Source organism: Chanodichthys erythropterus, chromosome 10, assembly GCF_024489055.1.
Source record: "Chanodichthys erythropterus isolate Z2021 chromosome 10, ASM2448905v1, whole genome shotgun sequence".
Classification (NCBI taxonomy): Eukaryota; Metazoa; Chordata; class Actinopteri; order Cypriniformes; family Xenocyprididae; genus Chanodichthys; species Chanodichthys erythropterus.
Window position 1 is genome coordinate 20,714,757 of NC_090230.1, and position 24,366 is coordinate 20,739,122.

Here is a 24,366-nt window from a genome sequence, read left to right on the forward strand (position 1 = left end):
TGTTCAGCACACAGCTGTAGGTGTTTTTATCCTGATATTCCACCTCCAGAGGTAGAGAGAGACTGATGCTGAGATCAGACACACTGATGCTGGACAATAAACTGTTTCCTTTGTACCAGGAGAGAGTCACATGACTCACATTCACAGCTGAACACACCAGTGAACATCTGGACACTGATGATCTTGATGATGATGAAGATGATGATGATGATGATGATGAATAACAGTTTGAAGAGTTACTGGAAATGACAGGAATGGGTAGAGGAGCTGGAAAAAATACAGAAAAAAATGATGAATATCATCTCAAATGAAAATGAGGCAGATCATTGTCTTAATCTGACAAATATTTGTCAAGTCTGAATGTATGCTTTCTTGGAAAACAAAGCAGAACACTGACATGTAAATGTGAAGCTGAGAAGAAACACAGGATGTGTACAATATAATGCTAAGAACATTTGTGACATGATTTATATATTTTACTCACCATATACAGTAACATTGAATCTCTTCAGTGTTTTTCTGCTGCTGGTGACGGTCAGTTCATAAAGTCCAGTGTGTTCAGATCTGGTGTTTCTGATGGTCAGAGATCCAGTGTGATTCTCCATCTGGAGTCTGTCTCTGAATATCCCATCATTACTGACAAATATATAGTTCATTTGGTCCCTTTTAATGATTTCAGCTATTCGAGTGTTTTGAGGTCCAAACATCCACAGTATCAGAAGATCTCTCTGTACTTGAACATCAGTGTTTAGAGAGACAGATTCTCCCTCAGTCACTGACACTGACTTCACTTCATCCTCAACACAAAACACACCTGAAACAGCAAACAAAAACAAAAATACCTAAAGAGTGCAGTTTTAATTAAAACAGATTAACTTAGAAGAACAAGTCAAACACGTAATAGAACATAGTTGAACTCCATAAATACCTAAAATTAAATGAAATCCACTTACAATTTGTGACACACACACATAGACAGAAGAAGGCAGCGTTTGACATCATATTCAAAATGGCTCTGAAAGCGAAAAACTCCTCATGGTGCTGCGGTGCGATGAACAACAGACATTAATAAAATAATCCAACTACACGCCCCACTTTCTAAAACTCTCAAACAGAATTGTAAAATTCTGAACAAAGTAGAACACATTGACCATGCAAACATCTGAGAAACAAAATGTTCTGTGGAGTAATTATAGCTACTGACCTAAAAAACAGACCAGAGATTTTACCGCAGCTGTTGGCGTCAGACAGCATGAACTTCACATAAAAAAAAAACTGAAAAGACAATAGCCTACTTTTTCTGACTTTAGAGGTTTAAAATAATACATATACAGCGTATTTTCATACAGAAGCAATCTCATGGATGTTTATTTTTTTTCATTGTCAATCTGTGTATCAAACTGTTACTTCTACTCTTGTATTCAAAAGAATAATAAAAAAACCCTTCCCATAAAATCAACAGACCCACTGTGAAGTTAACAGAAACAAGATTCATAGTACAACCAAAACTAATGCCTGATTCTGGGATTATAAACAATGGAATTAATGCTAATGAATAGTCTTGCATACATTATTAGATGAAGGCCTCTTTACCACCTCATCTCTTCCCAGTGCATCCAACTACATACAAGTTTAGTGGAGACAAACACAGTCAGTACAGAGTGAAAGTTCAGAAATGTTTATTTTGCAGCAAATACACAAAACACAGCATTTACAATAATGACATATATACACACACATTTATAATAATACTGAAAGCTTCGTAAAAACACATTATCATGACATTACATGAGTCCAGTATTTAATGCCACTTAATGGCAACTTTATGGCAATAATCGCCTGGATTGAAGTATTTAGTAGTGAATGTCTCTGAATCTTCTTGTGTGATGATTACATTACCATGTTTAAATTCACACACAGTGTGCATCACACAATATGACATTGTTGGGGGTAACACATTACAAGTAAGTTTACTTACAAAATCTGATTACTTTTTTCAAGTAACAACCAATGCATTACTTTCAATGATGCATTATATTAATATGCTTTTGCCCCTCAGGATGTCCAGTTACAGAGACAGTAACAGCAGAGAATAACTTGACCATGATAAGCAGCCAAATCTTGTGCGTAATCTCACACACTGTCAGTAGAGGGAGCCCTTCGCTACAACACATAGGCTAGTAATGTATTTTGCTCTCATTACACATTCTTCCTTTGTGAAATATTGATGGTGGCATCTACTTTTCTGAGTTTACTTCTTACTCTTTATCTCTTTCTGTCCTGTGATTTGGAATAGGATAGTATCATGTGGATGGCTGTATAATAAATCAAGCATTCTGCATTAGTTCAGGCAGGCTTTGTAATCAAGCTCCACTATCAGCTGATTCTCAAATTCCAACCCTACCCATATCAGCTGATCCGATTTCTATGGACTCCATTGGCAACTCTCAAATACGGTGCAATACTTAAACGCAGCTTCCGTTTCTCTGCTTGCTTGGCTGCTTCCACTGCACACTGCTTGTGACCCACCTCCTCCCCAGCTCCTCCTTAAACTTGAGTTGAACTTAATCAGTGTCATTCTGTTGTCATTGATGCATGCTCTGTTCCCAACAGGGGGATTTTGTGCTGCTCTCCCAGTTAAAAAACGGGAGGTTGTCCCCAGAAGCTGCTGCTGTTCCCAGTCTTAACTTTCATGGAGCTCATAAAAAGGACTGGGAATTTAGAACAGAGCCATACCACCAAATGTAACTTTAGCAAAATATGCTAATAAAAAAATTGACTGAAAAGTTTGTGTCTCGTAATATTTTTCCTTAAGTGGTCCTGACTGAACTAATACTAAGCACACAAACCAGCTCTACTCAGGTCTAGACATGACAGAGTTGTTATGAAGCCTAGGCAGGTGCAAACAAGATTGAGGTAAATGGGGTATCTAATGCACCTGGCGGCAAGCCCCTCCAATAGCAGGACACCCATATTGTCTGAAGTTTCTTTGGTCTTTCTTTCTTAATAGTCAAGTCAAGTCACCTTTATTTATATAGCGCTTTTTACCATGCAGATTGTGTCAAAGCAGCTTTACATTGATAACTGGTACATAATTTTGGCTGCACAGCAGCTCTTAAAGAATAGTGTCAATGCAGGCAGATCAAAGCACTGTTGAATAAATGTCAAGAATACTGTTGAATATCAAATGTCAAGTGTCCCCAACTAAGCAAGCCAAAGGCGGCAAGGAACCCAAACTCCATCAGGTGACATCAGGTGGCAAACAAGTAGCAAATAGGTGTTAAAATGGAGAAAAAAACCTTAGGAGAAACCAGGCTTAGTCGGGGGGCCAGTTCTCCTCTGGCGAACAGTGCTTTGTTACGAATCAGGTTGCTATCATAAGTCTGAAAGGATCGCATCAATCAAAGTATTTATTTCCGTTCCATCCAGTTGAGGATCGTATTCATCGTATTCATCACGCCGGTAAAGCTCAAATTCTTTACTTGTAGTAAACAGCGGCAGCAGTGCTTTTGAGGTTTAGCTTTGTTACACTCTGACATGTGCACCAACATGCTCTGTCTGTTCTTTAATTACTAACTCTACAATAACAGACTGTGTTATTATCATCTCAAAGCAACTCTTGAATACTCTGTCTGATCCCGTCCAACAGTCTCCTGTAAGAAAAGAAAGTCAAGAGAGAGATGAGAGAACAGAACTGATACTACTACACATGCTTAAAGGAGAAAGATGAAAGAACAAAGTCACAAAATAATATCAGCTATAAAGAAAATGTTGCACAAATGTTCCATGAAGACTGTTAAAATGGAGAATTAAATATATTTGAGTATTTAAAGGTCCCGTTCTTCGTGATCCCATGTTTCAAACTTTAGTTAGTGTGTAATGTTGTTGTTAGAGTATAAATAAAATCTGTAAAATTTTAAAGCTCAAAGTTCAATGCCAAGCGAGATATTTTATTTAACAGAAGTCGCCTACATCGAACAGCCAGTTTGGACTACATCCCTCTACCTCCTTCTTTAATGACGTCACTAAAACAGTTTTTTGACTAACCTCCGCCCACAGGTATACACAAGAGTTGCGTTTGTAGAGTGTGTTTGTCGCCATGCCGTCGAAACGCTGTTATTTTCATCCCACAGTCCAATCACCTTTGTTTGGCCTTCCCAGGGACGCTGTACTTAGAGATCAATGGTTACAATTTATGTTTAACTCGGTTCCCGAAAATTATAATCCACATGTAAAACTATGTGCAGAACATTTTGCTGAGGACAGCTTCCTCAATCTCAATCAGTTTAATGCCGGATTCGCACAAAGATTATTCTTGAAAGATGGAGCAGTTCCCTCTTTGTCTGGAGAAGGCGTTGTTTATGGACCACAACCGGTAAGCTAAGCTGCTGTCGAATCACAACACAGGAACCGCTGGCACAATCAGAACTCGTTACGTATTTCTGAAGAAGGGACTTCATAGAACAAGGAAGTCATCAGCCCGTTTTTATGACAGTGGAAACAGCGGTATACAGATAAGTAAATTATGTGAAAAATACTGTTTTTTTACACGCGAAACATGAACACATGTTGCACACTATAAACACAAAGCTTCAAAAAACCACGAAAAACGGGACCTTTAATGTATCACTATCAATATAATCCTAAATCCTGTCAAATGAGAGCTTCATTATCATGTAAGAACATGCACAGAATCCACAGAAGAACTCAAGCCGAGTCACACCTACTTAAAACCCACAGCTTATCATGAGGAGGATGTGAGAACTCATCATTTTAAACATGGCATAATGAATTTTTTATTACTTAGACCACAAGCATCAGCACAATAAGAACAATTATTCATGACGTCTGAGTGTTAAATTATGCAACATCATGCATTTAAAAGCAGCCACAAGCAGATACTCAAACAAACAACACTGACTTCTTGTTTTTCTACCAGCAGACAAAAGATTTGTCATTAACACTTGTATCTTACCGTATCTGAAGCTTGGTGTGTGGTAAATGTCACATCAGTATAACTGACCTGATCCTCAGTAGGTGGAGCTGTTTAACAATCAATTTAGACATTTAGACATTTGTTGGCACTACGTCTACAAAAAAAAAAAACAGTTGCAAACAGTCGCTAATACTTGCCTTCTTGTTTCACTCGTTTGTAGTTTTTACAGTAACAATACATCAACACAACCCCCGCTGTGACCAGTACCAGCGTTGCAACAATGATCAGCTCTGTGAAATGTCGACTGGCTCCTGCAATGCACAAGACAACAACAGCCATTACTATCAGTATAAAAATGATGAGTATAAATATACAAAGGGATCGAGCAACTTAACTGGACACAGGTGAAAACAATGAGTACCTATGAAAACAAATCAGCATAATAAACTCAGGAAACCCAAACTAAGAAATAACAGAAATAGAAAAACTTCAAAATCTCAAAACAGAAATGATAAAACTTGTTGACAATAAGAATATATCAAATGTATATTATGTAATGGGTGTAAATGCCTCTCAAATGCATTAAATAACACATGCACTGAATAGGGTGTGATTAGTATGATGCTTGAATGTGTACACTGCATGTGAGTTCAAGTACAAGATTCAGAGTTTGTTGAATGTTGACACACCTGGACATTTCCGACAGAGATCAGTGATGTTGAGGGGTTTAGTCCGGTTGGTGAATGAATAAGACACCACACATCTGTAGAAATCATCCAGACACTGAATCTCCAGAGGTAGAGAGAGACTGATGCTGAGATCAGACACACTGATGCTGGACAATAAACTGTTTCCTTTGTACCAGGAGAGAGTCACATGACCCACATTCACAGCTGAACACACCAGTGAACAATTCTGCTTTGATGATCTTTCTGATACTGAATGGTATTTTAGTGAATCACTGATGACAGGAACAGTTAGAGGAGCTAAAAATTGAAGAAAAATATCTTTTTAAGTCAGACATTATGTTTGTAAAGATGCTCAATATAAAAATAGTAACATCTTCTGATGCTCTAAAATTAATGAGGCATAAACAATGGCAACTTGACAACTTGAAGTTTTTGAAATACACAATAATAAAAAGAATTCACAGCAAAAATTATTTTTGGAGAATAATTCCTGACTCACCATAGACACCAATATTGAAACTCTTTTGTTTGACATGTTCATTCATGACCTGCACTTTATAAAGTCCAGAGTGTAATCTGTTGATGTTTGTGATGGTCAGAGATCCTGTCTGCTTATCTATCTGTAGTCTGTCTCTGAATCTCTCATTCACACCACTATCATATACAGAGATGGTCTGTTTATAGATTTCAGCTATAACAGTCTCTGAACTGTTGAGTCTAAATGTCCACAGTATCTGACGATGTGTCTGTATTTCAGTAACATCAGTGTTTAGAGTGACAGAATCTCCCTCCATCACTGATATCATCTCTGTTTCATCTGTATAAACTCCAGACACACCTGAAGAAAAGAGACAACACAACACAGTCACAGATTAACACCTCAGATATCTTTCACAGTTTATTTGGAAAACGACAGAACAAAACACCACTATAATTTCTTAAATCTAAGAGTTTAAACAAAGCACATAAAGCTATACAACATAAAAGCATTGAGCACCGATATAAAGTTGGTTTGACATTGGACGTTTGACATTCGTCAGAGATTCAACTTCGAAAATACTTCAATAGATCAATAACGATTCAGTATAAGAACAAAAAACAAGTTGTGTTCGAATTGTTTGAAAAAGTAGAAGAGGACACACAATGTAGTTTATGTGTTTAATCTGCTTTGCTGTATGAGAAACCTATTCATTTTGTAATGTAAAATAGCAGATAGGGACCGTCTACAAAGTACAAAACGAAGAGGGAATACGCTCAATTTTTCCATCCATATACTTTACTCTTGGGAAAAAGGCGATCAAACTGTGTACACAAAACTTTGAAACATACACACACTCAGTCTCACCTGGTAAAAGACTGTAAATGTTACATATTGGAAATAATAAAAGTAGTGGTAATAGCAATGTTATTAAGAAAAAAGTTTTACATTTTGAGGAAAAACCATAATATTCAATCCCAAATTCAAATAGTGTGATCTATTACTATGTCCTAAAAGAACTGCTTTCAGTTGGTTTTACTATCATAAGTGATGCAAAAGCAATGCTATTGAGATTCAGATGTGATAATACATTTGTATAAAATACATATAGACTAATTTTTCAAATATAGATGTTGTGTGTTGTTGCTGGATCCTAGAAGAACATTTTAAGGTTGGTTTCATCCAGGAAACAATAGCATAACATGTGTTATTGAAAGCAACAATTGAGAAAAATCCCGCAAAGCCTCCTAAAGACTGAGCGTTATTACTGCCCCCTAGAGGAACATGAGGCAATTGTTCTAACTGAGTTTGACATTCAAAATGTAAATAAATTCATTTAAATTCATACAGTGTTCAATCTCAACTTCACAGGGTGTGTCCTGTTACTGGATCCAAGAAGAACATTTTGGTTTTGGTTTTATCCACGGAACTGCAGCAGAAAGCATGTTATTGAAAATAAAGATAATACATAAATGAATTAAAAATAAATACAATGCTCTGTTTCAACTTCAAAGGGCGTGTCTAGTCTCTGGTTCCTAGAAGAATAATTTGATGTTGGTTTTACTGTCAAAAGTGATGCTGAAGGCATGCTATTGAAACACAATAATTGCGAAAAATCTCACAAAGCCTCCTAAAGACTGAGCGGTATTACTGCCCCCTAGAGGAGCATGATGAAGTTGCTCTGACTGAGTTTGATATTCAAACGATTAATAAATTTATTTCAAGATCATACAGTGTTCAATCTCTGCTTCACAGGGTGTGTCCTGTTACCTGGACCTAAAAGAACATTTCCATGCAGGTTTTTCTCTCATTTGTAAATCAGGGTAAATGCTATTGAATTAAATTCAAATCTGATAATAAATTCATTTAAAATACATACAGTTTTCTATGTCAGCTTCAAATGTTGTGTGTTGTTGCTGGCTCCTAGAAGAACATTTTTATGTTGCTTTTAGTCACAGAACTGTAGCACAAGGCGAGCTATTGATATTCAAAGAAAGACATGAGCTCAGTGAAAATAAATAAAGTGTTCTAACTCGCATTCAAATGCTGTGTGTCGTTATTGGTTCCTAGAAGAACATTTTAAGGTTGGTTTCATCCAGGAAACAATAGCATAACGTGTTATTGAAAGCAACAATTGAGAAAAATCTCGCAAAGCCTCCTAAAGACTGAGCGTTATTACTGCCCCCTAGAGGAACATGAGGCAATTGTTCTAACTGAGTTTGACATTCAAAATTTAAATAAATTCATTTAAATTCATACAGTGTTCAATCTCAACTTCACAGGGTGTGTCCTTTTACCTGGACCTAAAAGAACATTTCCATGCAGGTTTTTCTCTCATTTGTAAATCAGGGTAAATGCTATTGAATTAAATTCAAATCTTATAATAAATTCACTTAAAATACATACAGTTTTCTATGTCAACTTCAAATGTTGTGTGTTGTTGCTGGCTCCTAGAAGAACATTTTAAGGGTGGTTTCATTCACAGAACTGTAGCACAAGGCGAGCTATTGATATTCAAAGAAAGACATGAGCTCAATGAAAATAAATAAAGTGTTCTAACTCAACTTTTAATGCTGTGTGTCGTTATTGGTTTCTAGAAGAACATTTTAAGGTTGGTTTCATCCAGGAAACAATAGCATAACATGTGTTATTGAAAGCAACAATTGAGAAAAATCCCGCAAAGCCTCCTAAAGACTGAGCGTTATTACTGCCCCCTAGAGGAACATGAGGCAATTGTTCTAACTGAGTTTGACATTCAAAATTTAAATAAATTCATTTAAGTTCATACAGTGTTTAATCTCTGCTTCCCAGGGTGTGTCCTGTTACCTGGACCTAAAAGAACATTTTGGTTTTGGTTTTATCCACGGAACTGCAGCAGAAAACATGTTATTGAAAATAAAGATAATACATAAATGAATTAAAAATAAATACAATGCTCTGTTTCAACTTCAAAGGGCGTGTCTAGTCTCTGGTTCCTAGAAGAATAATTTGATGTTGGTTTTACTGTCAAAAGTGATGCTGAAGGCATGCTATTGAAACACAATAATTGCGAAAAATCTCACAAAGCCTCCTAAAGACTGAGCGGTATTACTGCCCCCTAGAGGAGCATGATGAAGTTGCTCTGACTGAGTTTGATATTCAAACGATTAATAAATTTATTTCAAGATCATACAGTGTTCAATCTCTGCTTCACAGGTTGTGTCTTGTTACTTAGACCCATAACAACATTTCTAATCATATATTTATGTCATTTGTAATTCAGGTTAAATACTATTGAATTAAATTCAAGCCTGTTTAATTCATTTTAACTAAAATTAACAAAGCTTATTAGCGATTTAAAACACGTTTTAATCCAACAAAGCAAACATGCTTTACAAATAATTTAAATCAATATTTACATGGTATAACAGTAGTAAAAATATATCTCTTACAACTCACATCTATGCCCTGTGACAGAGCAATAACCAGGTGGTCACCCATACCGCAACCGGTGAAAGAGCTGTTTACCTCATCCCAAGCGTAGGTTTAATTTTGTTGGTGTAACTTAATGCTTTCTAAATGTTAAATAACACTTTTACTTCAGTACAATAAATTAATTTTAGATGTAACCACATAAGATGTAAACACATTATTTTTTTGCTGTGTGAGTTATGTGTGTTTGTGTGTGAACATTGCATGTGGGGAAATATGCGATTATTTAATTGGATAATAACATTGTTTTTTTAAAAAACAAATAAACAAAAAAGTTTTCTGCTATAATTCTGTGACTAAAACCTTTTCTTTTTCTTTTTCTTCTTTTTTTTTTTTTTTTGAGCCAGCAACAACACACACCCTTTGGAATTTAGATGGAAAACTGTATTTTAAATTAATTTCTCAACAGGCTTGAATTTAATTCAATACCATTTATCCTGAATTACAAATGACATAAATATATGAATGAAAATGTTATTTTAGGTCCAAGTAACGAGACACAACATGTGAAGCAGAGATTGAACACTGTATGAATTTAAATGAATTTATTTAAATTTTGAATGTCAAACTCAGTTAGAACAATTGCCTCATGTTCCTCTAGGGGGCAGTAATAACGCTCAGTCTTTAGGAGGCTTTGCGGGATTTTTCTCAATTGTTGCTTTCAATAACACATGTTATGCTATTGTTTCCTGGATGAAACCAACCTTAAAATGTTCTTCTAGAAACCAATAACGACACACAGCATTAAAAGTTGAGTTAGAACACTTATTTATTTTCACTGAGCTCATGTCTTTCTTTGAATATCAATAGCTCGCCTTGTGCTACAGTTCTGTGACTAAAAGCAACATAAAAATGTTCTTCTAGGAGCCAGCAACAACACACAACATTTGAAGTTGACATAGAAAACTGTATGTATTTTAAATGAATTTATTATCAGATTTGAATTTAATTCAATAGCATTTACCCTGATTTACAAATGAGAGAAAAACCTGCATGGAAATGTTCTTTTAGGTCCAGGTAAAAGGACACACCCTGTGAAGCAGAGATTGAACACTGTATGAATTTACATTAATTTATTTAAATTTTGAATGTCAAACTCATTCAGAACAACTTCATCATGCTCCTCTAGGGGGCAGTAATACCGCTCAGTCTTTAGGAGGCTTTGCGAGATTTTTCATCTTTCATCTTTGGATCAGTTGGGACTCGAACCACAGGAACCTTCTTGTTGTGAGGAGACAGTGTTTTCCACTGAGACACTTGTTCTGCCCTTAGACACATTCATAAAATTCACATACTTATAGAATAATTACTTAAAAATTATACTATATATATTTAAACTATATATATTTCAGACTTTTTTCATGTTTGTATATAAAATAAAATAAAAAACATTTACAGGTACAAAACTCTGTTTGGATAGATGCTCAAATGTACAACATACACAGTGAAATCCTCAGTGAACACTGATCTGTGTTTATATAAGTCCAATCTACACAATGTTAAAAGAAACACTGAAACAATGTTGAAGTTTATGAGATAATTAACTGATCAAATAACTGACGCTGAACCTCTCAAAATCTGATTAAACTCCACAAACAGCATTACCAGCTTCACTTATTAGTAACCAGACTGACTTTATTACTGTCACACGTATACAGAAATTATTGAGAATTAACAGATTTATTTGTTGGTGTTTGTTTCATTTGAAGTCACCATCGTGGTGGAGAGTGTTTGCTTTAGTTGGGATCTTGGTCCTTGTACTTCATCTGCTAACTTTTCATTGGCTGCTGTAGCTGTGGGACACATTTGTCACAATGTCTTGTGACAATACACATTTGTTTTGGCGAAGAAAGTCCAGATAAAGCCAAATCAACTTCTTGTTGATAACAAAATCATCACAGAGTAAAAATCTACTTTTCGGTTTTTAATTTTCTGTTTATATTTGGCGTTTACGTCCACCAACCTTGTGAAACTGCATTATTGCACCAATAGCATTAAATTATCAGTTATCCTGAAGCTAGATAAAAAGCATGTGCACAAGACATTTGAGCGGGAGTAATCATGTCGTCACACACAGACATCAAGATTTTGCATGTGATTCACAACAATGGTGACAATCAAAACAAGGATGAGTTTTTTAGTTTTGATTGTCACCATTATTGTGAATCATATCCAAAATAATGATGTCTATGTGTGTGACTTCATAATATACTCAATCAAATCTTGTGCATGCTTTTTACCCACCTTCAGATCAGTTTAATTAAAAACATACCATTAGATGCTCATTTTACCATTTTTCTATAACAAGGAGTTGATAACAATTTATCCTGCTTCATCTAGGCTTTTTTTTTTTTTTTTGCCACAACAAATGTGTTTTACAAACACAGTTATAACAGCCAAATAAAAGCTAACAGAAGAAGAATGAGGACCAAGATCCCAACTAGCAACACTCTCCACCTTGATGGTGACTTCAAATGAAACAAACATCAACATCTAAACTTCTGTTAATTCTCAATAATAACCTCTGTAGATGTGTGACAGAAATAAAGTCAGTCTGGTTAGTAATAAGTAAAGATGGTAATGCTGTTTGTTTAATCCTCCTCTGCTTGATTTTAGCAAATGTTCAATCATCTATTATTTGATCACTTAAAGGGATAGTTCACCCAAAAATGAAAATTCTATCATCATTTACTCACCCTCAAGTTGTTCAAAATCTGTATAATTTTCTTTGTTCTGTTGAACACCAAGGAAGATATTTTGAAGAAAGTTTGTTACCAGGCCACTTTGGGGCACCATTGACTTCCATAGTAGGAAAAAAACTACTATGGAAGTCAATGGTGCCCCAAAACTGTTCAGTTTAACACATTCTTCAAAATATCTTCTTTTGTGTTCAGCAGAACAAAGAAAATTATACAGATTTTGAACAACTTGAGGGTGAGTAAATGATGATAGAATTTTCATTTTTGGGTAAACTATCCCTTTAATTATCTCATTAACTTCTTCAAAAACATTGTCTCAGTGTTTCATTTAACATTGTTTGGATAGATGCTGAAATGTACAACATTCACAGTAAAATCCTCAGTGAACACTGATCTGTGTTTATATCTACACAGAGTTTTGTTCCTGTAAATGTTTTTAATTTTATTTTATTTTACATATAAACATGAAAAATAGTATGATATATGTATGTTTGTATGTATGTCTATGCATAAGGGAAGCACAAGCGGCTCAGTGGAAAACACTGTCTCCTCACAACAAGAAGGTTCCTCTATCGAATCCCAGCTGAGCTAGAAAGTCTTTCTTCAGATCTGGTTTCTCTCGAATTTATATTTTCAAATCCGTTAAAGGATTATTAGGCTGCATAAATTAGGTCAGCCCGAACCGGGAACACTTCACCAGATGTACTCGTTACATCAGAAGAAGAATGGCATCTACGCTAATATTAGTCTTTCTGTTTATCCCGAGGCTTATCGTAGTCAGCCGGATTCAGGCCATATCCAGGTGAGATTGAGGACCTGCACATTGACACGACCACAACGCACCCCTGAAGTATCAGCAGAGATCGAGTCAACTAGATCATCCATTGTGAAGGCCTCATCGACACGACAGCCAGTAGCACAGTTCCTCCACAACCGTCCATACCGGCGTGATGAATACGATCCTCAACTGGATGGAACTGAAATAAATACTTTGAATGTTGCGATCATATCCGACTTATGATAGCAACCCGAGTCGTAACAAAGGACTGTTCGCCAGATGAGAACTGTACCCCGACTAAGCCTGGTTTCTCCCAAGGTTTTTTTTCTCCATTTTAACACCTGATGTCACCTGTTGGAGTTTGGGTTCCTTGCCTCTGTCGCCTTTGGCTTGCTTAGTTGGGGACACTTGACATTTGATATTCAACAGTGCTTTGATCTGCCTGCTTTAACACCATTATTTAAGAGCTGCTGTATATTCAAAATTATATACCAGTTATCAATGTAAAGCTGCTTTGACACAATCTGCATTGTAAAAAGGGATATATAAATAAAGGTGACTTGACTTGATAATCCAAAGATGTGTGAATTACAGATGCCAAGTTGTCTAAAGGTGTGAACATGTGTTTTACTGTCTATGCTCATTTTTTAACCTTGTACAGAGTTTCAACGAACGTCTATATTGGACGTTAAGAAGACGTCATAAAAACTTTTATTCTGGCTCCTCAGTGGATATCTATTCAATGTACGACTTTTGTGAAGAGACGTCTTCTGGACATAACTTTGCTTAGTGGGAATTATGAAAAGATTGTATTGGTAGCACTAATAACATAACCAATTACATATTTTGTGTACAGTATACAAGCGCACCGCCATCTTTATAAAATTGTCTTTGAAATTACATTTTGCGGTAGATCTACATTTCAATGGCATCACTGTCAAAGAATATTTACTTTACAAGAATATTTAATATAACGAGCGAGCGCAGCGCTGAAAAGGGGCGGAGCTACATAAGGTCTTTGAAATTGTTTATTCTGTGAGTGAGCGTTGTGTGTGTTCACTAAATTGCTTTTAAGTGAAAAAAAAAAAAAATAATAAGATCGTTTTTTCTTCCACATGTACTTTGTAGACGGTCCCTATCTGGCCTAAGCGCTAGCGCATCACTGCTAGAGATAAAATATGTTGCTACACATTAAAGAGGATTAAAACTCACAAACTGCGATGTGTGCTTAGTTCTATGTTATAATACCTTTCAAATAAGGCACTTTTTTTACATTTATAATTATTCACAAAGAATCTATTGAAAATTTTCGTGACCGAATATCTATCGAATATCTAATATCCAACGTCAAACCAACTTTATATCGGTGCATTGAGCTTCATCCTGACTTATACAGTACACAATGCTGGACTCTAATGAATAAGATCTTAGTAAATCATTTTACCATTTACTGTTGAGCTGAGTGACTGAGGCTGCTGCTGTGTCAACTTTAAAACTACAAAACATTTAACAAATTAATGAAATTGAGAAATAAACCGTGAATTATGATACAAGACCATGCAAAACTACAATAACTAAATAACAAAAACGCATAACTTACCTCCTAAAAGCCATAAGCAAGCAGATGTGTAAAGCATCTTCTTCAACAGCTCAAACAGCTTATAGTCTAAGCATAAAACGCAACATTGTGCAAAAATATTCTAGCGATAGGCCTATATGTCGCGAATCACTTGTGTTTGGGGTGGCAGAAATGAAATTCCGCTGAAACGGTTATTTATTTCGTTGCAAAGAGTGCTCATTTAATTTAAAAACACTTTCTTTACAGGCATCTCTTATGAACCGTTAGGTCTGAGTTATTATGCTTCATCCAAGGTTTCTCCGAAAAATGTGGCCGGTCGTGGCGCCCCTGCTTGCAGTGTTGGCAGATTGGGCAGGTTCCGCCCCCAAATTTTGATCGGTTGGACCAGAGAAAAATGCATTCGACGGGTAGATAGGTTTTTTTTTTTTTTTTTAATAACTGGTGGGTTTTTAATACGCACAAAAAAAGTATCACATGAAAATGTGTAGTGCAGACAACAATGTATTTTTCCTCCAGATGCCGGGCTTGATCAGTTGTGAAAGTTCTGCATTATGTTCTACAAGATGTAAAAATTAAAGAAGTTAAAGCACACCACAAAGGTAAATGCATTATTGTCGTTGTTGTCGGATTATCGTAGGCTACATTATGTATCAATGTATGCCACATTTTTGGCTGGAATGGACGTGTTTTAAATTACGTTGCTTATTCCGATTATATTAGTCACTTTTTTGCACTTAAAGAGTATGCTGTTGACACTGAAATGATGCTTGATGATGATGTTTTTTTCCGAGGGTTAAAGTAGGCTAATCGGTTAATTTCTTGATCAAGCTACGATCAACTTACGATGCTTTTGGGAAACGCTGGCCTGGACATTTTGGTAATGTTTGCTAATTCTCTTTAAGTAGGCCTATTTTGCCCCTGTTTTTCCTAGGAAACGGATTTATTTTTTTTTCTCTCTTCATATTTTTTTTTAAGAATATAAAAATGGTATGTACAAAACTTGATTGACATGCATAAAATTCACATCAGTTAAAGTTTCTTTGAAATCAAAATGGAACATTTTTGCTATGAGTATAAATATGTGTCTGTGCTGACAAAACGAGTCACAGTGAGCACATTTTCAAAAGAGTTGTTGTTATTTTCACATTCTCTAAAACGATAATAACACCAAATTTGGTACATGCCAAAACCCATATCTATAGGAATATGGGTACCACAATTGTTTGATTACCATTAACCCTTCCACATGTAAGCATCATCAAGAAGTGAGCAGAGAAAATGGCAATTTTAATGGACAAGGGAAAGAAAACTTAAAAATAAAAATACTTTTATATGTTTAATTGCTATTTGGAGTATTGGGACATTGGCTTAAAAAAGGGGAGGAGCTGTCTGATATGTCCCACCCTGTCTTCCTGTTTTAATTGAAATTATGACAACACATTGAATAATGCAGGGTTTTTTGTTTTTTTTGGGGTGGGTTTTTCTTGGTGTGTTCGGGTTTTGATAAGCTTTTGGGCTGGAAATCCTGGAAACACCCTCGTCAGCAACTGTTTGACTTTCAGAATAGCCAAGTCCACATATTAAACAAGACTTTGGGCTTTTTTTTAGTTAAGATAACTAGAAATAATTAGAAATGGATTGTAAATTAACCAAATATTTGTGATTCTTAAAGGTAGGGTAGGCCATTTCGGAGCAGCTAGCAATAGCACGCTAGCTTTGAAAGCATGAGACTACATCAAAAAAAAAAAACTACATCTTTATCTGTATCGTTATAGTCCTTGATGTGAACGGGCCTTTAGCGTTTATGAAATGCAAGTGAGCTCAATGAACACAACATGCAGTCCACTGTAAAAATTGTTGGTTTAACTTAATGTAGTTACCTGTTGTCTTATATTCATTGAAATTAAAAATTTGAGTTAATACATGAAGGAAATTGGTTTTATTAACAGAAACTCTAAATATTATGTTATCTGAACCACACTAAAAACCTAAGGTGATTTGACTAATATATATATATATATATATATATATATATATATATATATATATATATATTTTTTTTGTTTTTTTTTTGTTTTTTTTTACAGCGATGGAGTGGAATGAAAAAACGTACAAGTCATATTCCACATGAAGGATGAAGATCATGACCTGCAAAGCCGATTTGGCTCCATACCATAAACATTGTTGAATTTATATTTTCAACATTAGTTTGCAGTAAAGCTGTTTACTCTGATGATAAAGTTGAGGGACAGTCCGCCCTGCACCGAAAACCACCAACCCACCCACACACACATATGCAAGGACCCTATACTCTCAACAGCCTTAAAACCACAGAACATCTCACTCTGACTCAGGTACTTAGTTACTTAGTGCATGAAAAGTATGTTTATTTGATTGCTGTAAACAAACAAAAAATACACTGTATCTTCAAGAAATGTGCAACACAAAATATTGAGAAAACTGAGAAATTATGCATTGCAGTGTATTTACATTTACAATTTGAATTTTCTCACATTTATTCCACTTTATTTGTAATTTACACTTGTGATGTACAACCGTTTCATACTAAGAAAGTCAATGGGATCCAAAACTACTTTGACCCCCTTTGACTTTAATTGTACGGACAAAAACACAGATGTATAAAAATATCTTCTTAGAAAGAAAGTCATACAAGTTTATAACAGTTTATTTTTGGGTGAACACCTGTAAGAGAATGGAAAAAAATGCCTGTGTTGTGTGACTGACATTTCCTCCATCTCTCACTTACACAAACCACATCCTTTGAAACTCTTGTTAAGTCATGTTACCAAGAAAAAAAACCCCAAGAAAAAGCATAATCCTATCACATTCTCAAAAAATATATTATACATATTATGTACAACAAAACATTATACCTTTATTCATTTATTTTTCTTTACTAATACCATTTAAGCGAACATTAAACAAAATGAAAACAATAAGTAAAATACTTAGTCAATTTCATATTGTAGAAGAAAGAACATCTGGTTTTTCATGCATTTAACATTAAAATACTGAAATAATAAATAATATAAACCATTTCATATTAATAACAAGTTAGATTATATAATAATGCCTTCAGAAATATGTTTTAATATATTTTGAGTAACAAAAGTAACACGCAACAATATAAACTAAACTTTAGGTCAAATACTGAAAAGACACCATGAGAATTGATCAACATAAATGAAAATGTTTATATACTGTACAAATGTGCAAAAAACATGTTTATCAGCAGTTATTGCAGTTAGTTGGAGTGACAGTCACACAAGGTTAACCCTTCGACTGTTTATGCAAATTAAACAACTGTTTATGCAAATAACTTATGATTTGAATAAAATGTTCGTGTTTGACTACAATTTAAAATTGTATGCAAATCAGTTATGCAACGTTTGTGCAAAACAACCACATGAAAAATTAAAAGAAAACAAAATTCCATTCAAGTCATAAAATCTAAACGTACAAGACACATCGACCTACAAGACAAAAACAGCCATTCAGGAAACTAACCATGATTTTACACAGTAACTAAACTTTTACCTTGACATTTGTTGTAGACAGTAACAATGATAATGAATTTTGTGAATGTTTTGTTTATAATGACAAAGGCAATGTAGTTGTCACAAGTGCACTGGTCCTCTTTCACGGCTATGCTCCCTCACTCACACTCTGGACTACATTTCCCAGCATCCCTCCTGGTTCTCACCTGCACTCATTCAGCCATCATCCACTCCTGCACCAATCTTCATCTCATCTAAACACATATAAGCACACACCTCGCCTACCCTCACTGCCTGGTCTCAAGGATCTAACGTTTTTTCTAGCTTTTTTTCCTTGTGTGCTGCTACGCCTTCATGGTTCCAGCTAGGGAGTGAGAAATGAAGCCTCTTATCTATAGTTGTTTCAGAAAAAATGTTGCATTTTCTGATAACACAATTCACATATTAACATGTTGCAATAAATTCAATTTAATAAGTAAATGATGATCTTATTCTATATTCTTTATACTGCTTATATGACAGAATATATGTTATTGTAGTGTATGTTAGTGAATGGACTTGAACTTCTATAAACCTGTAGAGTAGTGGTCTGGGTGAAGCATTCACGTGACTGGAAAGTTGATCGTTGATCACGTGTTTCTCTGAAAACAATACACACTTTGAAGCTTCAGTGTCACATAATCTCCAGCGTCTCCCTGTATGTAGCCTATTATAAAATAAGATTACATCACCGCCATCAAGTCGAGGTGTGTGTATCCTCATGTCATCTCTCTCCTCATCCATGATCTCCACCATCAAACGGCAAAAACTGTAAACTATTCCCATCCTGTTATCTTCACAAACTTTATTACCTGGGCTACTGTTTTACCATCTGCTGCAATAAAGTAGGTCCTTATTTTCACTAACTGTCGGTCTGATGTGATCTCGTAACAGTTTATAGTCATATAATTTATAATGTCAACAGAATATAAGCGTTAGTTTCTCACCCGCTGACTGCAAAACAAACAAACAGGAAATAAAACTAACCGCTTATGATCACGTGATAGGAAGAGACAAAAGAAAAAAGGAAAGGGGTACAAGAAATCAACCCTAGTACGTTATCCAGCCGCAGCCGATGTTGAACACACTTATTTATTTCAGGACACTTGGGTAAAATTGGTTTTATATTCGCACATTCGGCCTTCTGATAAATTCAGACTTTCCAATAAATGTGCAATAAATTAATGTTTGCGAATTTTAAGCAGCGACATGATATTGACAACCAACGATTGTCAACTTACAACATTTTTCACAGTCGATCAAAATAGGCAAGTATTGTTTTAATGGCATATTTACTTGTGAATGTCCACTGAATGTCCAATGTAGTGTGATTAACAAGACTATTGAATACGGATGTCCGAATGTGTGAATATAAAACCAACTTTACCGAAGTGCAAGATTGGGTCATAGGTCTGACTTTTTGTTGTCCTAATATTACATTGTTGTACATATGGAGAATTTATATTTTTTAAATAGCCAAATCTATATCAAAAAGTTTTGTTATGTTTATGTTTACAGGTCATCCTTCTGATAAACTCTCTCAAAAACAGATTTTCCCATCAGATTTTTTTTTTTTTTTTTTTTTTTTTTTAGCTCTGTGCTGTCTTACTGAAACTTTACCAGATAAACGAAGCTTTTCGAAACTTTGAATTAATTGCTTCGGAAAATGATTCAGTTTCGAAGCGTTCGAACGTGACACGCTAGTGACCCCTGCTGGTCAGAACAGTGAACATGCAACAAAAACTCAGACCATAAATAAATAAAAACACCTTTTACAAACACATTGCAAATGTTTTATTGAAAATGTAATCTATTCAGTGTAATTTACAAATCACCTAATAATATTAAATGTCTGTATAAAAGGTTTTATAGGCATAACTACTGAAATTTCAACACGTTTTGACACAAGATAGCCTAACAAAACCTCGTTTACTGAAATCATGTGACTTTTGCAGTTTATTTGATACACGCTCCGCACCATTGGTTCAAAACAAATGAAATCGCAAACGTTTCGAAGCAAATAGTGTTTTGAAACGCCAATTTTAGAGGTCATTTAGTAAGACGGGTAGACTATACAGAGACACCACTAGTGGGCGCTGTTTTCACATCTAACCACAGACGCATTAAATAGATCTGTTTTACAGGATTAGTTCACTTCAGAATTAAAATTAAAAGTAATTTCCTTATACTCACCCAATGTCATCAAAGAATTTTGTCTTTCTTTCTTCAGTCGAATGAGATTATAACAAAAGTATAGGCTACATATAAGTATAGGCTCGTTAAATCAAGTTGAATCAGTAGACAGTCCAACTGGACAATGACATTTGTGGATAATGGAACAATTTGAATCAATGATTTATTGCTGAAGCAAATACAAAAAGCATACAGATGAGATCTCAGGAGAGAAGTGAAGTACAAGTGCTTAAGTCATAATTGATGTAGCGAGCCCTTGCAAGGTAAAAAACAAGTTAAATATAGATATGGGTCTTACTCGGAAGAAGGTCAGTGTAAATTTTTTTATTATTGTGGTTACACAAGGCCTTTCGCCCTCTTTTAAGTTGTCTAGAAATACTTTTACACTTGCACAAAACAAGAAAATAAACCAAGAGTGATACATCTGATATGAAGCGGACACTAGCTGAAAAATAACTGCAATAATCAATAGACAATCAAACATGAAAGAAATGATAATGGAAATGAAAAAGTATAAGCACACTAAATTATATAAAAAGAAGGTATTAAATGCATAATAAAATAACAATACTTCTATTGTATTTTCTCATTCATCTCAACTTTAATTTGGTAATAGCTTAAAAATCTTAAAGTCATATTGTAATCACATGAAGTTCCTCTAATGTCGCTGAAGATCAGTAGTTTAAAGTCCAGAGTGTTCAGATCTGATGTTTCTGAAGGTCAGAGATCCAGTTTGACTGTCCATCTGGAGTCTGTTTTTGAATTTCACATTACTGTTTTGAATATTAATGAGTGATAATCAGCGGTGTCAGATCTGAAGACGGTAGATGATCTCTGTGTATTCTGACAGGTTTTTCTGATCTACAAACACAAACACATGGAGATTTTCAGTGTTTTTAACATCAGGTGTTGTTTCTGATATTCCAAACTGATATAATATATTTTATATTAGTCCTATATTATACATTTAATTTTAGAAGAACTATTAAAAATGTTTAAAATTCAATTTAGGCTCTTAGTTGTAAAACTAACTTGCATAAAAAAGTGTTTTGTTTTGTTTTGTTTTGTTTTTTGTCAGTTAGCAATAATAGTAATACTTGCCCTCTGTTTTTTCTCGGCTGTATTTCCTGCAGCAACAGTAAAACACACATGCAGAAATGAGCAGCATCACACAAACTACTGTTATAATGAGTATAAAATATAAAGGCTGGCTATACATTCCTGTAATAAAGAGAAAATTGTAAATTCAGTCGGTTTTCATATACAGTATAAACTGCACATTTAGAAAGAAAATATGTTGAAAATGTTGCTGCTGACGTACCTGCACATGTGTGACAGAGCTGACTGATGTCCAGATGTTGAGTCTGGTTGCTGATGGGATTGTTCAGCACACAGCTGTAGGTGTTTTTATCCTGATATTCCACCTCCAGAGGTATAGAGAGACTGATGCTGAGATCAGACACACTGATGCTGGACAATAAACTGTTTCCTTTGTACCAGGAGAGAGTCACATGACTCACATTCACAGCTGAACACACCAGTGAACATCTGGACACTGATGATCTTGATGGTGATGATGATGAAGAACAGTTTGAAGAGTTACTTGTGACAACAGGTATGGGAAGAGGAGCTGGAAAATATAAATGTAAAAAGTATGAAGGGATTCCAAAATTCAAATAGACTGGGTAAATGTTTTACTTCAACCTAAACATATTTTTACAGTGTAGACACTAGATTATAAATCCTGTATAATTTCTTAGATTTATTATTTATAAAGCATCTGAGGATTTTTAATAATTGCAGATCAATAAATATAAAAATATGCACAGATGTGTCACAATAACTTTAAGATACTAAAGAAGAGAAACTGAAGCAATTATTTTCAAAGTTATAATTGGTTTCTAAAGTTCTAATCATTTGTAAAGTTTGATGGATGTTTCTGACTGCAAGAAAAATCCAAGAGTAACACAAGAAGGCGAGTTTCTTGATGCATTTTCTTTTAGATTCTTTCCTTACTATTTATTGGACAAAAGTGAGGTTGTCAAAAATCAAGCCTGGTATTGATCCTCTATGTGATCGTTGCCATCAGGCCCCTGCAGATTTAATGCATATGTTTTGGTTATGTCCGTCCATAACTTCTTTTTGGCTATCAATTTTCAATTGTTTTTCTTTAGTGACAAAGAAACAGATTGAGCCTTGTCCTTTGGTTGCATTTTTTGGACTTCCTCCAAAGGTCACTGGTTTGCCTGAAATACTGCAAAGGCTTTTGCTTTCTTAACATTATTAGCTAGACGGCGCATTCTCCTGCTGTGGAAACAAAAACTCCCTCCATCTTTTGATGACTGGCTGAAAGATGTTATGAGCTTCATTCACTTGGAAAAAATCAGGTATACGTTTAAGGGCAACACTGGTATATTTTCTGTGATTTAGGATCCCTTCATTATTTTTTTTTCTGAATATGTCAGTGCTCCTTGTGTGTTAATGTCATTATGATCGTGGCTTGAATCTGATCATGAGTGTGTGGTTATATGTGTGGATAATTCTATTTGTTTATTTAATATTAGTATTATGATTGTTATTGTTTTTATCATAATAATAATAATTATTATTTTTTTTAATAAATGGGGGGGGGGGGGTTCTATAAACATTTATAAAAACAAAACAGAACCACATTAAAATAGTTCATTTTTTTTAATTAAACAATTAAAATATGATATTAAAATATGATATAAAATAAGAAATAATATTATAAAATAATATTAATTTTGTAGTTCCCTGTAACCAATAAATAAAAATTATCATAAAACATATTTTACTGTCTCTGCCGAACACCAAACTCATACATCAGAGAAAAAGTACAATTTCATTCAGTTTACTCACCATAGACAGTAACACTGAATCTCTGGTATGAAACTCCTCTGATGTCACTGAGGATCTGTATTTTATAAAGTCCAGTGTGTTCAGATCTGATGTTTCTGATGGTCAGAGATCCAGTTTGACTGTCTATCTGGAGTCTGTCTCCAAATATCTCATTACTCTTAAACATATCAATGTTCTGCTTATAGAGTTCAGCTATACGAGTTTCTCGAGGTCCAAACATCCACAGTATCTGATCATTACTCTGTACTTCAGTAACATCAGTGTTTAGAGTGACAGAATCTCCCTCCATCACTGACACTGACTTCAGTCCATCTGAATCACCAAACACACCTGAAAAATATATTATTTTCAGAAAAATACTTGATATAATCTCATTTCCTGGAGTTTATTCATGTATAAAAGGTAAAACGTTTTTATCTCTTGTGGAAATTAATTTATGTTTAAATAAATGCTCCAGATTTGCTGATTAAAAGTATGAAGAGTTTCTCACCACTCAAGACAAACAGGATCAGAGCGCACAGATGAGAGGACATTGTGACAGAAACAAACGTCCAGACGAGAGTCGCTTCAGACACAGAAGAGTAACTTCCTGATTAGAAAGTTCAGCTATTTCTCAAGTCTATATTACTAAACCAAAAGCAAACTGGTTTTAGTTGTCTGTTTTCTGTTTCTCTTTTGACTAAGTTCACTGTATTCTTTATCTTCCTCTTAATATTTCAGAAACTCAGACAAAACAATGTTTCTTTCATAACATCATTCTGAATTGCTCTTCTTTACAAATTCTTATTTCAGGTTATTTCTGAGTCTATAAGAGGTTCTCAGAAGGTTTGGTTGTTTTTGTTAGATTAAACGGCACATCTCACACTCTCATGAACACACACACACATCGTCTAACATCAGCTGAACATCCGGACAGAACATTAAACCACATGCGTTCAGTTCAGATGCTGCATTTACTGACCTCAATAACACAAGATCTGACGACAAAACATGCTGCCAACATGTGCTGGAACACACACACTCTTTCAAATGTTTTGATTAAATGATTGAAATACTGATTGGCTGAACATTAAATAACAATCAAGGCATCATAAAAAACCCATATG

General features: G+C 34.8%; 2 protein-coding genes across 5 annotated transcripts; both read right to left on the reverse strand.

Annotated features, from left to right (window-relative positions):
• Positions 1-1,762: 1,762 nt before the first annotated feature.
• On the reverse strand, positions 1,763-14,933 carry LOC137027894 (CD48 antigen). Of its 3 annotated transcripts, XM_067396500.1 has the most exons (7): positions 14,652-14,933; positions 14,496-14,546; positions 6,125-6,463; positions 5,626-5,922; positions 5,134-5,247; positions 4,976-5,043; positions 1,763-3,653 (listed from the first exon to the last, which is right to left on the reverse strand). In XM_067396500.1, exons 1-7 carry the CDS (start codon positions 14,686-14,688, stop codon positions 3,603-3,605), a joined length of 957 nt encoding a protein of 318 aa, XP_067252601.1. In that variant the 5' UTR covers positions 14,689-14,933; the 3' UTR covers positions 1,763-3,602. The 3 variants fall into 3 exon arrangements, 2 of the variants coding, with proteins under 2 accessions (XP_067252601.1, XP_067252602.1); XM_067396501.1 differs by lacking the exon at positions 14,496-14,546; XR_010896097.1 differs by lacking the exon at positions 1,763-3,653 and having other exon boundaries at positions 5,017-5,043; positions 5,134-5,357.
• Positions 14,934-20,401: 5,468 nt separating this feature from the next.
• LOC137027898 (CD48 antigen-like) lies at positions 20,402-23,970 on the reverse strand. 2 transcript variants are annotated; one of them, XM_067396506.1, is made up of 5 exons: positions 23,751-23,970; positions 23,261-23,590; positions 21,702-22,010; positions 21,482-21,507; positions 20,402-21,241 (listed from the first exon to the last, which is right to left on the reverse strand). In XM_067396506.1, exons 1-5 carry the CDS (start codon positions 23,791-23,793, stop codon positions 21,146-21,148), a joined length of 804 nt encoding a protein of 267 aa, XP_067252607.1. In that variant the 5' UTR covers positions 23,794-23,970; the 3' UTR covers positions 20,402-21,145. The 2 variants fall into 2 exon arrangements, with proteins under 2 accessions (XP_067252607.1, XP_067252606.1); XM_067396505.1 differs by having other exon boundaries at positions 21,482-21,601.
• Positions 23,971-24,366: the final 396 nt, after the last annotated feature.

Excerpts from the sequence above, each read along its gene's own strand:
- LOC137027894 (XM_067396500.1), bottom strand. The coding sequence starts at position 14,688 with ATGCTTTACACATCTGCTTGCTTATGGCTTTTAGGAG. Across the intron at positions 5,923-6,124 it reads TTTCAATATTGGTGTCTATG|CTCCTCTAACTGTTCCTGTC; the intron begins GTGAGTCAGGAA and ends TTCAATTTTTAG. Across the intron at positions 5,044-5,133 it reads CAAACGAGTGAAACAAGAAG|CTCCACCTACTGAGGATCAG; the intron begins GCAAGTATTAGC and ends ATTGTTAAACAG.
- LOC137027898 (XM_067396505.1), bottom strand. The coding sequence starts at position 23,793 with ATGTCCTCTCATCTGTGCGCTCTGATCCTGTTTGTCTTGAGTG. Across the intron at positions 21,602-21,701 it reads GCTCTGTCACACATGTGCAG|GAATGTATAGCCAGCCTTTA; the intron begins GTACGTCAGCAG and ends TCTTTATTACAG. Across the intron at positions 21,242-21,481 it reads CAGCCGAGAAAAAACAGAGG|ATCAGAAAAACCTGTCAGAA; the intron begins GCAAGTATTACT and ends TTGTGTTTGTAG.